Source organism: Hyperolius riggenbachi, chromosome 7 (genome assembly GCF_040937935.1).
Source record: "Hyperolius riggenbachi isolate aHypRig1 chromosome 7, aHypRig1.pri, whole genome shotgun sequence".
Taxonomy (NCBI): Eukaryota; Metazoa; Chordata; class Amphibia; order Anura; family Hyperoliidae; genus Hyperolius; species Hyperolius riggenbachi.
The window spans coordinates 21837250-21850782 of record NC_090652.1 but is presented as its reverse complement, the minus strand read 5'-3'; the positions used below and the strand labels follow the sequence as shown (position 1 = coordinate 21850782).

The 13533-nt window shown below is 42.8% G+C and overlaps 1 protein-coding gene across 9 annotated transcripts in view; it reads left to right on the top strand.

Moving 5' to 3' along the window:
• LOC137524126 (zinc finger protein 567-like) overlaps positions 1–12287 on the top strand; it is a 342122-nt gene extending 329835 nt beyond the window's left edge. For all 9 annotated transcript variants that reach the window (XM_068243660.1, XM_068243661.1, XM_068243663.1 and 6 more), the window contains 5 exons: positions 2288–2385; positions 2495–2621; positions 4650–4747; positions 4847–4973; positions 8615–12287. In XM_068243660.1, coding sequence (XP_068099761.1) covers positions 2288–2385; positions 2495–2621; positions 4650–4747; positions 4847–4973; positions 8615–9627 — 1463 coding nt within the window. In that variant the 3' untranslated portion in view covers positions 9628–12287. The remainder of the gene's footprint in view (positions 1–2287; positions 2386–2494; positions 2622–4649; positions 4748–4846; positions 4974–8614) is intronic.
• The last annotated feature ends 1246 nt before the right edge of the window (positions 12288–13533 follow it).

The window sequence follows — 13533 nt, the reverse complement described above, 5'->3', positions numbered from 1 at the left end:
ATTAATACTACTATTATTTATTGGATTTATATAGCACCTAAAAATGTTGCCGCACTGTACAATAAATAAGATTGCAGACAATGATAACAGAGGTGACCGACAACACAATAAAGGTAATAAACAATAAGATACACAATGGCAGATCATGCACTGGAGTATCCCAATAATACAAGTTTACATTATTCTGTTGTCAGGGTGCACAATCAGTTATGATACACAAAGAGGGAGGGTCCTGCCAAAGGCTTACAATAGTGTGTGTGTGTGTGTGTGTGTGTGTGGGGGGGGGGGGGGCTGCATCATGAGGCTCTCTGCAGAGAGAGTTAGGTCAGTGGTAAGGTGGGGTAAGCCTCCATGAAGAGGTGAGTTTTGAGGGATTGTTTGAAGGTGTTGAAGGAGGGGGAAAGCCTGATGGGTAGTAGGAGAGAGTTTCACAGCATCGGAGCAGCTCTAGTGAAGTCCTGTAGTCAGGCATGGGAGTGCGAGATATGGGCTGGGGAAGGGGGAGGTTGTTGGAGGAGTAAAATGGGTGGCCAGGTGTGTATCTGCTGAGCAGGTCAGAGATGTAGGTCGGGCAGGACTTGTGTATAGATTTGTAGGCCAAACATAGGATCTCGAAGCTGATTCTGAAGCGGATTGGGAGCTAGTGAAAGGATTTGCGCAGGTTAGTTTTGGAGGCAGAACGGTGGGAGGAGTAGATTAGTCTGGCTGCTGCGTTCATGATGGATTGTAGGGGGGGCGATGTGGTTCTAAAGGGAGGCCTGACAGGAGGGTGTTGCAGTAGTCCAGGTGGGAGATGATGAGGGCATGGACAAGGAGTTTGTCAGTGTCCAGGGTCAGGATGGGGCAGATCTTGGAGATACTCTTTAGATTCTCTCCCCCCGCCCCCCCCCCCCCCGCATTGTCACATAAGCACTTAGGGCCCTTTTCCACTAGCGCGTTTGCGCTGGCTGAATCGGAAAGTCGCAAACCGCTAGCGATTTTACAATCGCTACGGTTTGCTTTTTAACATAGGAATCGCGGTAGGTCATTTCCACTACAGTGATTCGTTTTTTACAGGAACGCGCGGCGGAACGATTATTGCCGCGATTTTGCTATGCAGTGCATAGCATAGCAAAATCGTGGCCGCAAACGCCGGGAAATTGCCAGTAATTTTTTAGCTTTGCGATTCAGCAATCGCTAGCGTTCAGCGTGAACGCTAGCGACTGCTAGTGGAAAAGGGCCCTTAAAGGATACCTAAGGTGAGAGGGATATGGAGGCTGCCATATTTATTTCCTTTTAAACCATACCAGTTGCCTGGAAGTCTGGCATAAGAAGTGTCTGAGTCAAAACCCTGGAACAAGCAAATGGCTAATCCAGTAAAACCTGATCCAGCTGAGTCAGAGTCCCTTACCTGCTGCATGCCTGTTCAGGGTCTATGGCTAAAAGTTTTAGAGACACAGGGTCAGGACTATTGCCAGGCAACTGGTATTGTTTAAAAGGAAATAAATATGGCAGTCTCCATATACTGTACCTCTCACATCGGTTATTGTTTACGTGCTAGATAGAAGCCATTCAGTCACTGATCAAGATGGAAACCAGCAGAATGTTCTTTCCTTTTTCATATTACATTTCTCCTGAATCTGACAGTGACCACTAAAAACAACAGGACAGGTAAGCTAAATAGGTAATTTCTTATTGGGTGATTAAAATGGAGCTTCGGCCCACTTTAAAGACAACCTGTACTTTTTTTTAAATGTACCCAAGTAGAGGGAATGCTCTGGATAGTGCAGAGGCTTCCTAATTGCTCCACAAGCCCACCATTGCTTTGCAGGGTCCCTCTGTACATATTCCACAAGAGTTTGTCACATGTGTTCCTGTGGCTGCACTCCCCTCTCTGTACGACCGTTTCTGTACTGCTCATGCACGAGTACAGCCACGCCTGCACGGCAGCACAAAGCCTCTCGTGGACTGTGCAGACGTGGCTGTACTCTCACACATGCAGCGTGGCCACGCTCGTACACAGAGGGCTGCGCAGCCACGCCCACATATGTGACAAGGGTGAGTATGATTAATACCTCTCCCTGGATATGACTGTGACATCTCTGCTAATCCCCATCTAATAAGGAGCTTATTATAGAGCATGGGTTAGTTGTCTGTGAGCTGCAATACACTGCAGAGCTCCCCCAGCCACACACAAAGCTGCTTCTGTACAGCAGTCACTGGGACTACATGGCAGAGATCACTTTTATGCTGTAATAGAGGAATCTTATATTTCTGCCTTTCCCACCCCTGTGTGTGTTCCCTACAGGTGGATCCAGTAACAGAACCTCACCGGAGAGATATACAGGTCCTCTTTATTCCGAGGATTGTACACAGGAAGATCACACCATCTCCCACCCTCATCAGGTAGGTGGAACTGAGGCTGTAAACACAACACTGACTCCATATAGAATGACCTCACTGCATCAGTGCTTGCATTGTAACAGTGCTATTTCCTGTTGTTTTCTGTGTTTAGGATAAAGGAGTGATGGATGTGAAGCTGGAGGATGGAGATGATGAAGAGACACATGTGAAGGAGGAGCAGCAGTCTGCAGAGGAGAGTGACACGATGGGGACCAGTGACTCAGGGATGCCACTTCCAGGTGAACAATCAGCCTTGCCCATTGTCACATATAACAATGTGCTTACACCCAGGGCCATTCCCCACCTATTTGGTGCCCCAACACGATAATGTGTATTCTGTGTATCAGTCTTTCCCTGTTCACATCTACAACAACGACAAATAACATTTGTAAAGCGCTTTTCTCCCATGGGACTCAAAGCGCATAAGCATGGCTCTGACCATCGTGGTACAGAGGAAGAATTTTATAAGTCTGGAAATGCCAGGCTAAACAGGTGGCTTTTCAGTCTGGATTTGAATAGCTCCAGGGATGGTGCTGTCTTTACTTGGTTTGGCAGGGAGTTCCAAAGGGTAAGGGCAGCATGACAAGAGGCTCTGTCTCCAGATTTTTTGAGGTGCACTCTGGGAGTGACCAAGTGTATAGAACTTGCTGATCTGAGGCTGTGAGAGGTGTGGTGCAGCTTCAGCAAGTCCTTCATGTATCCCGGGCCCAAGTTGTGCAGTGATTTGAATGCCAGCAGTCCAATCTTGAAGGGTATTCTCCATTCTACTGGTAGCCAGTGCAGTGAGCGAAGGATCGGTGTAATGTAACAGTGGCGAGGCTGGTTTGTTAGCAATCTGGCAGCAGCATTCTGCACTTATTGCAGGTGACGCAGGTCCTTTTTAGGGAGGCCAGCATAAAGGGCATTGCAGTAATCCAGCCGTGATGTGATGAAGGCGTGGACTAGGGTTGGAAGATCCTCTGGGGGAATTTAAAGGATTACAGGGGAAACCTCATACTTTCTGATGTCCCGCCCGGGAGTATATCGGTACCAATGGAGGGAGTAGCAGGACAGGGTGGCTCCTCCTATTGGCTGGCTCCATTGCCTGTACATTTTACTGAATGGCAGTTTGTTAGTTACCGACAGCTCCAGGCTGCTCTTAAAATACTGAACACCTCACTTGTATTTAACCAAATGCTCTAATCTCAGTGAAGTGACATTTATTGAAGTGTTTATTTAACAAGTCAGTAATTTACCTCTCTAGTCGGTCATTTTACTTTCTCATGCTGCAACAGACTTAGTGAATTGACATTTGATTGAATGTTGGGTAAAATCAGCTGTTTTCTGCATTGCTGAATGGGGTAATGCTTGGTGAATTGCAGCCATTGTGGGATAGTGTGCGATATTCAGCCTGGACCAGCAGCATTGAGTGGGTTGGTCACTGGTGGTAGATTGCAATGTGGCCACACGTGATACTTCGAAAAAATCTGATCATTTCCATAGAAAAGTCAAATGTATGTTCTGATATGAAAAAACAATCTAATCCGATACATTTTTGTGGCCTTCTAATCTACAGGTTCTGGAAGGATGGGGGGATAATGTCCAAGAACCGAGGCTGCCATACTACGACGCCACCAGTCGCACTTGGCAATCATCTGTCATCTCTAAGGGGACAAGGGGGAGGGGGACAGAGGGAGGTGAATAGTGATGACCCAGATCTTCATGAAAGAAACCTGTGGTGATGGCTGATGCTGCTGAGGATCCTGATTGCTGACATCTAGCAGTGCTGGGTAGGGTGTTCCAGCTCAAAATGTGCTGTAGTGTATATTTCTGTGGTGGGCCCACATGATAACTGTTCTGGGGATTGATAGGTCCCCGATTTGATAGGCAGCAGAAATACTAAAACTATATGAATTTTAGAGAAGCAAAGTTCAATCTGCTCAGGCATGCTCCAAGTTCGGTGAACTGGTATGGTATACTACAAGGGAAAGACACTTAAGGCAAACTTTTAAAATTATTCTCAATCAATATTGTAGTAAATGTATTCCATATGGAAACAAAACTAGGAATAACTGTGACATCTCTGCTAATCCCCATCTAATAAGGAGCTTATTATAGAGCATGGGTTAGTTGTCTGTGAGCTGCAATAACTGCAGAGCTCCCCCAGCAACACACAAAGCTGCTTCTGTACAGCAGTCACTGGGACTACATGGCAGAGATCACTTTTATGCTGTAATAGAGGAATCTTATATTTCTGCCTTTTCCACCCCTGTGTGTGTTCCCTACAGGTGGATCCAGTAACCGAACCTCACCGGAGAGATATACAGGTCCTCTTTATTCCCAGGATTGTACACAGGAAGATCCCGCCATCCCCCACCCTCATCAGGTAGATGGAACTGAGGCTGTAAACACAACACTAACTCCATATGGAATGACCTCCCTTAATCAGTGCTTGCATTGTAACAGTGTTATTTCCTGTGTTTAGGGTGAAGACTTGAATAAAGTGAAGCTGGAGGATGGAGATGATGATGAGACACATGTGAAGGAGGAGCAGCAGTCTGCAGAGGAGGGTGACACGATGGGGACCAGTGACTCAGGGATGCCACTTCCAGGTGAACAAGCAGCCTTGCCCATTGCCACATATGGTATAACAGTGTGCTTACACCCAGGGCCATTTCCCACCTATTTGGTGCCCCAACAAGACAATGTGTATTTTGTGTATGAGTCTTTCCCTGTTCTCATCTAAAGGATTACAGGGAAACCTCATACTTTCTGATGTCCCGCCCAGGAGTATATCGGTACCAATGGAGGGAGTAGCAGGACGGGATGGCTCCTCCTATTGGCTGGCTCCATTGCCTGTACATTTTACTGAATGGCAGTTTGTTAGTTACAGACAGCTCCAGGCTGCACTTAATATACTGAACATCTCACTTGTTGTTAACCAAATGCTCTAATCTCAGTGAAGTGACATTTATTGAAGTGTTTATTTAACAAGTCAGTAATTTACCTCACTAGTCAGTAGTTTTACTTTGCCATGTGGCAACAGACTTAGTAAATTGACATTTGATTGAATGTTGGGTAAAATCAGCTGTTTTCTGCATTGCTGAATGGGGTAATGCTTGGTGAATTGCAGCCATTGTGGGATAGTGTGCGATATTCAGCCTGGACCAGCCGCATTGAGTGGGTTGGTCACTGATGGTAGATTGCAATGTGGCCACACGTGATACTTCGAAAAAATCTGATAATTTCCATAGAAAAGTCAAATGTATGTTCTGATATGAAAAAACAATCTAATCTGATACATTTTTGTGGCCTTCTAATCTACAGGTTCTGGAAGGATGGGGGGATAATGTCCAAAAACCAAGAGCCGAGGCTGCCATACTACGGGGCCACCAGTCGCACTTGGCAATCATCTGTCATCTCTAAGGGGACATGGGGGGAGGGGGACAGAGGGAGGTGAATAGTGATGACCCAGTTCTTCATGAAAGAAACCTGTGGTGATGGCTGATGCTGCTGAGGATCCTGATTGCTGAAATCTGGCATTGCTGGGCAGAGTGTTCCAGCTCAAAATGTGCTGTAGTGTATATTTCTGTGGTGGGCCTACATGATAACTGTTGATCTGGGGATTGATAGGCAGCAGAAATACTAAAACTATGAATTTTAGAGAAGCAAAGTTCAATCTGCTCAGGCATGCTCCAAGTTCGGTGAACTGGGATAGTATACTACAAGGGAAGGACACTGAAGGCAAACTTTTAAAATTATTCTCAATCAATATTGTAAATGTATCCCATATGGAAACAAAACTAGGAATAAAAAATCCTCTATGGATGAATAGAAAAATTATATAAGTGGAATAAAGTGCCTATAAGTCCTTAAAATGGGAAGGGAGGCTGAATTACAGTATAAGGAGTGCAATTAAACTTGTAAAACATAAATTAGGCTGGCAAAGTCAAATCGCTAGAGATATCAAATATAACCCAGAGAAGTTTTACAAGTATATCAACTCTAAGAAAAAGTAAGGTGGACTGTATTGGACTCCTAAAGGATGAGGGAGGGAACTCAGTGGTAGATGACCAAGGTAGGGCAGAGCTGTTGAATGCTTGCTGTTGAAGCATCATTGTTGCAAATGACAGTAGGGTCCCAAACCTCCAATTTTAATATGAAATACTTAATGTAGGAAAGAATGAAGACAAGACTAAATAAAATACAAATACAGGATCTTCTCAAAAATTAGCATATTGTGATAAAGTTCATTATTTTCTGTAAAGTACTGATAAACATTAGACTTTCATATATTTTAGATTCATTACACACAACTGAAGTAGTTCAAGCCTTTTTATTGTTTTAATATTGATGATATTGGCATACAGCTCATGAAAACCCAAATTCCTATCTCAAAAAATTAGCATATTTCATCCGACCAATAAAAGAAAAGTGTTTTTGAAACAAAAACAGGTAAACTTCAAATAATTATGTTCAGTTATGCACTCAATACTTGGTCGGGAATGCTTTTGCAGAAATGGCTGCTTCAATGCGGCAAGGCATGGAGGCAATCAGCCTGTGGCACTGCTCAGGTGTTATGGAGGCCCAGGATGCTTCGATAGCGGCCTTAAGCTCATCCAGAGTGTTGGGTCTTGCGTCTCTCAACTAATGCTAATTTTTTTGAGATAGGAATTTGGGGTTTTCATGAGCTGTATGCCAAAATCATCAATATTAAAACAATAAAAAGGCTTGAACTACTTTAGTTGTGTGTAATGAATCTAAAATATATGAAAGTCTAATGTTTATCAGTACATTACAAAAAATAATGAACTTTATCACAATATGCTAATTTTTTGAGAAGATCCTGTAGATAAGGCACCTGGCCCAGATGGCATACATCCTCAGTTGCTAAGGGAATTAAGTTCCATTATCGATAAACCCCTTTTTCTCAGCATCAGTATGGGTTTACTGAGGACAGGTCCTGTTTAACTAACATGCTTAGCTTTTATGAGGTGGTGAATGCTAGTGTGGATATTGGGAATGTTGTAGATGTGATATACTTGGACTTTGCAAAGGCCTTCGATACTGTTCTCCACAAAAGTCTGGTGCAAAAGTTGAGGATGCAAGGACTGGGGAAGAGTCTGTGTGCATGGATAGGGAACTGGCTAATGGACAGAAAGCAAAGAGTTGTGGTCAATATATCATATTCAAAATGGGTGACTGTTACCATTAGTTCCACAGGGGTCAGTAATGGGTCCAGTACTCTTCGATTTAGTAAGTAAGAAATAATGTTGCTATTTTTGCAGAAGATGCAAAATTGTGCAGAATTATTAAGTCTCAGGAAGATGGTGACATATTGCAGAAGTATCTGGATAGGATGGCTATATGGGCACATAAATGGCAGATGAAAGTCTAGTCATGCATAAAGTCATGCATTTTAAACGTACCAATGATCTAGCACCATACAAAATAAACGGGATACAGTTGGGGACATCAAACTTGGCGAAGGACTTAAGAGTACTCATTGACAACAAGTTAAATAATCGTATCTAATGCCAAGCCGCTGCAGCTAAAGACAATTAAATTGAAGAATGCATTAAAAGGGAAATAAAAACTCGGGATGCTAGCATAATATTGCCCCTGTTTAACTCTCTAGTAAGGCTGCATCTGGAATATGGAATTCAGTTCTGGGCACCACATTACAGGAACGATATTGCAGTTTTAGAGCAGGTGCAGAGACGAGCAACAAAATTGATACGAGGGATGGAAAGTCTCACTTACCAAGAAAGGTTAAGGTGCGTACACACGCATTATTGTAACAAACGGCGGGTCCGTTAGACCCTCCCGCTGTGCGGACGTTCTGCCAACAGTAGGACGTGTGTACAGTCTGTCGGCAGACTGATAAGACTGTTTCTGACAGATCCGCTGAGCGCTGGGGCTGATGAGTGTGAGTATACAGGCAGCCCCCGGCCAGCCGGTCCCCGTGTGCCTCTTACTCTATCACTGCTGTGTGTCCTCTCCGGCTTACCTGAAGCCTGTGTCACCTGCATGTGCTGCCGTATAGGTAACTCTCATACCGCAGCAAATGGAGGTGACACAGGCTTCAAAATGCCGGAGACCCCACACAGCGGGGATAGAGTAAGAGGAGCACGGGGGTCTTTCCTGCACCACCCTGTATATTCTCTTGTCATTATCTGTCACTGCTACGGCAACACACATGACTGCTGACAGGACAATGACTGTTCTCTGACTGTTATTATTTCTCCAACAGATTATGGTGCAGAAGATAATAGTGCCGCACTACATTTACCAGCAGGAAACATCATTGCTGATAATATACCCAGCAGACGTCACCATGAGGACAAATCACCAGATCTCTCCAATCCTGAGGAACCTTCTGATAGATCCCATCCTGTTACCTCAAATACCCATCCAAAGTGTCACAGTGCCGATAGATCAGGAGATCCCTCTTATTCTGGGGAATGTTCCAGTAACTCTTTTACTGATAGAGAGGGAGGTGGGAAGAATTATAAGTGCTCACAATGGGGGAAATATCGCAAAAACACATCACACCTTGCTGCACATGTGATAGTAGATACCAGGAAGCAGCAATTTCCATGTTCTGTGTGTGGGAAATGTTTTTCTCAGAAAAGTGATTATTGTAGACATCAGAGAACTCACACAGGAGAGCGGCCTTATTCATGTGCAGAGTGTGGGAAATGTTTCATTCAGAAAGGTGGTCTTCTTAGACATCAGAAAATTCACACAGGTGAGCTTCATTCTTGTCTGGAGTGTGGGAAACGTTTCATTCAGAAATCTGATCTTCTTGGACATCAGAGAAGTCACACTGGAGAGCGACCTTATTCATGTCCAGAGTGTGGGAAATGTTTCAGTCAGAAAGCTTGTCTTATAATACATCAGCGAAGTCACACAGGAGAGGGTCTTTGTTCATGTTTAGAGTGTGGGAAATGTTTTAGTCGGAAAGATCATTTTCTTAGACATCAGAGAAGTCACACAGGAGAGCGTCCTTATTCATGTCCAGAGTGTGGGAAATGTTTCAGTGATGAATCTTGTCTTCATAGACATCAGAGAAGTCACACAGGAGAGACTCCTTATTCATGTCCAGAGTGTGGGAAATGTTTCAGTCAGAAAGCTAATCTTCTTAGACATCAGAGAAGTCACACAGGAGAGCGTCCTTATTCATGTTCAGAGTGTGGGAAATCTTATATTCGGAAAATTGATCTTCTTCGACATCAGAGAAGTCATACAGGAGAGCATCCTTAGTCACGTCAGGAATGTGGAGGAAAGTTACAGTCAGACAGCTTATGAAGTTACGGGGAAACAAGCACAAGTCTCCTGGAAGCACATATTATTAGAGCAGCAGCAATGACGTGGCCTCACAGTGCTGGAACTACACTACAGATGTCACCTGCTCTACATTCAGGACTTTCTCCAAGCTGGGGACTCATCCTAACCTCTCATTTCTTGCTGATCATCTCAGAGGACATAAGCTGGAAGATTACTGGGGAAGACTAGAGTTATTAGTTACCTGGTAACCTTGTCTCCAGTAATCTTCCAGGACAAGTGCCCCCCAGGGATTTAGGAGCAGACTTGTAATGTGAAGTAGAATCTTTCTCCAGTATGATAGGAGCTGCTAATGCCGTGGTAGTTATGTCTGCCTAGTCTGCTTCTTTCTATAGCACTGAAGGCGGGACTAATGGTATGGTGATTTTATAGGGGAGGTGCTGATGTGTTCCCGGTGTCAGGTGTTTTGTAAAATGATAGCAACTGATAATTCAAAAGTTCCTAAAAGATGGGAGGAGCTTCAAATTATGACACACGCCCGACTTTTGAGTTCGTTTATCGTAGGTTTCTCACAGTACTGGTTTAAACATGAAACGTAGACCAATTTGGAAAAAATATGAATTTAATATTAAATATAACAATATATCTAAATAATATAAAATTGCACTTTTGATTTACATAAACTCGCAAGGTTTTTCATGCAATGAGCCGGATAACACGACTTCAAAGGATCAAAGAATAAAGAAACAAAGCGGTTCTATATGATCTAACCTGAAAACACTCAGTCAGTTCCATTTGACTATGGTGCATAGCTATGAATTAGCAAATATGACAAATGGGGCGTTGTCCCCATATAATGTATATGCAACCAATGACAGGATTTCTATCTCTGTCTACAATTTAAAGTGTCTTAGCTTATAATAGAGGACAAGATAAATTGGGACTAATTTGAGCTATCTCATGTTCTAAGGGGGTGTGTGGTTCCCGCCCTCACTCCCTCCTACTGGATCAGGGGTATAAAAATTGCAGAGGACCCAAAATCAATGTCCTCCACTTTGAAACATCATCCTGATTACACCCTTGCCAGCTTGAGGACATGCTGGCAACCACCTTGTTTGGACTTTGACACTGAGTCCTCCACTCTGAAACCAAGGACTTAGCATTACTTTTCCTAGAAAGGACATATTTCACCTGACCTTAAGTGTACGTATTTTCTTCCCTTTGTATTTTCATACTGGCTATTAATGTCTCTATAATTGTTGATTTTAATGATTTTCTGTATATATTATTTATATTGCATTTTAATAAACAACGCTAACGTCATTTATTTGTTCAGCTTCCCTGCTATTCAGCCACACAAACTGAACCCTGACTTCTGAAGAGTTGCTACTATTGTTGATAGCTAGATAAAATAGAGTGTGTTTAACCGTTTTCTATTTGCAGGTCTAGAGTCAACCAGTCAGTGGGTTCCTCTGTTTCATGGTAACAGAGGTGGTGGCAGTTATACCCTGAAATAGTGTGTAATTTGTAATTACCGTAACTCACAAGCTCCCTTCTAATCGGTCTGCGGCCAATTTCCCAGCGGTTTCTGTGCACCAATTGTGACAACAGATTGCATGGTCTGTGTGCTGAAACCAATTGGTATGTGTCCTGAAAAATTACCGGAACCAGCGTTAGCGGGTAACTAACTCTGGTTTTATTTATTCAGAGTGTGGGAAATGAGTGACATGTAAAAGTAGGGATGTGGAGTTGCAGTCAGAGCAATTTTTGGGCACCTGGAGTCGGAGGCTTAAATAATTGTACTTCTAACACATTTAAACTTTAGTTAAAAGAAAGAAATGATAAAATGTTCTATTTCTCGATAACAGTCATCATACATAACGTGTATATTCAGTAATAGCAGTGCTTAGTCCACAAAATCTATATAATAAAGCAACCTTATTGGACAATTGCACAAGAGGTGAAGAAAGACTTGATTAGATGGAACAAGCCTGAATTTTCATGGTTCAGGAGAATTAGTATATTGAAGATGAATATTATGCCGAGACTTATCGATATATTCCAATCCTCGCCCTTGGCCATTCCGGCTTCCTTGTTTTCCTTGCTGAGAAGGGCATTGTTAAAGAACAAGTGACACCCATGCTAACCTAGAGATAAAAACCACAACTATAAGTAGATAGATACTAGTTCTACTTATATAACAGATGTATTGCACTGTCCACATTATGATTCCTGTGAATTGTATAAAGAAAAAAGCAGAGAATCCTATTCTAGGCAGTTTCCATCTTGGTTACCTTTGAATGAAGCTAATCCTGACATCATTTCCTCCCTCATTCTTTTTTTTTCTCCTCTTCCTAATTGTGTATTTGTTACCCCCTCCTCCGAGTCTTCAGACACACCCACTGAGGTCTATACTAGGAAGTGCACTGTCTTATGTCATTAGAAGGAGGGGAAAACTAAAGGGAAGAGGAGGAATATATTATAGATTAAAAAAAAACAGCATGCAACTGGCAATGGCAATTAAAGGGCCAGTGCTCCTAAGGTACTGTATGTAATAACTCCAAACTATAACAGCAGAAAAAAGTTTTGAATGCAAGATTAGCATCTTTATCACTGATTGTGACTGTATATTTGATGTGTAAACAGAATTTTTTGTAATATATAATAAATAACATATGTTGTTAGAATAAAGCCCGATGTGCAGTTGTGTCACTAGTAATCCCTACTATAGATGCTAGTAATTCTGTGGTGAAGCAGGTTTATGCAAATGTTGTATGCAAAATTATGTAGCTTGAGAATCAGATTTCACCTTTTCAGGAGCTGATTGGTCCATTTCAAGCTGCATATATTTTCATACAAAAATTGCATAATCCGGCATCAATACAGATTTATTTGCATCTCACTGACCTTCCTTAGTCTCTGTTACGACATCTAACTGAGCTACTATGCAAACTGGCATTCATGTATCATTGTAATTTGTATTTTAGTACATTACAAAAGTGTAATAATTTTATATGAGCTAAGATTTGTTTTCATAGGTTTGATTTCATTTGAGTTTTAGCTTAGCACGTGTAACTATCGTCAGCTCCCATAGCAATTCTACATGATTTTCAAACCTTTGCTCACAAAATCAAAACTGAAGTTTACTTTCCTAAAGCAGAAATGGGGGGAAAGAAGCGCCCTGGTTGCTAAAAGCTTTTAAAAGCAGTTTAAAATCGAGAAGGGAAAACGAGGTAGCTTACCTCAATGACGAAATCTCTGCATTAAACAAAAGATTTTATTAAGCACAGGCAACGCGTTTCACGGGTCTAAGCTCGCTTCCTCAGGCCAATAACAGTGCCAAATAGTGAAATCAATCTGGCATAGGGAGCCTCCCTATTCCGGATTGATTACACTCGATTTTGAAAGCTTTTATCAACCAGGGCGCCTCTTTCCCCCATTGGTGTAGTTCACCCCTGTACATATCTGTTCGAGGGGTGGTTACAGAACACACATGGTTTCCACCACAGTAGAAATCGGTCTCCTTTTTTCCAGGAGAGCGACCGCAGCCAGGTCCATAAGGGCCACCCTGAGTGGAGTCGGGTTTATGGTCTCCACCTGCTTCCTGTGGTCGGTTGCCCCTCTGCAACCCTCCTTTGTGAGTAGCGTCTTATCTATTTATTCTCACATTCACCCTTTACATATCACACTATTGGGCTCCCGTTTTTGCCTCCTGTGCCTTTTTCTACAGGGTGTCAAGTCATCCCCACTACACTACTTTCTTAAAGAGAATCTGCACTGTGAAAATCTTATATAAATAAAAGTACCAGCCTGTTTGTTGTCTTCTCCTAGCTCCCTCTGTGACATTTTCACCGCTCCTGCTGCTTTCTTGGTGATAAAATCACT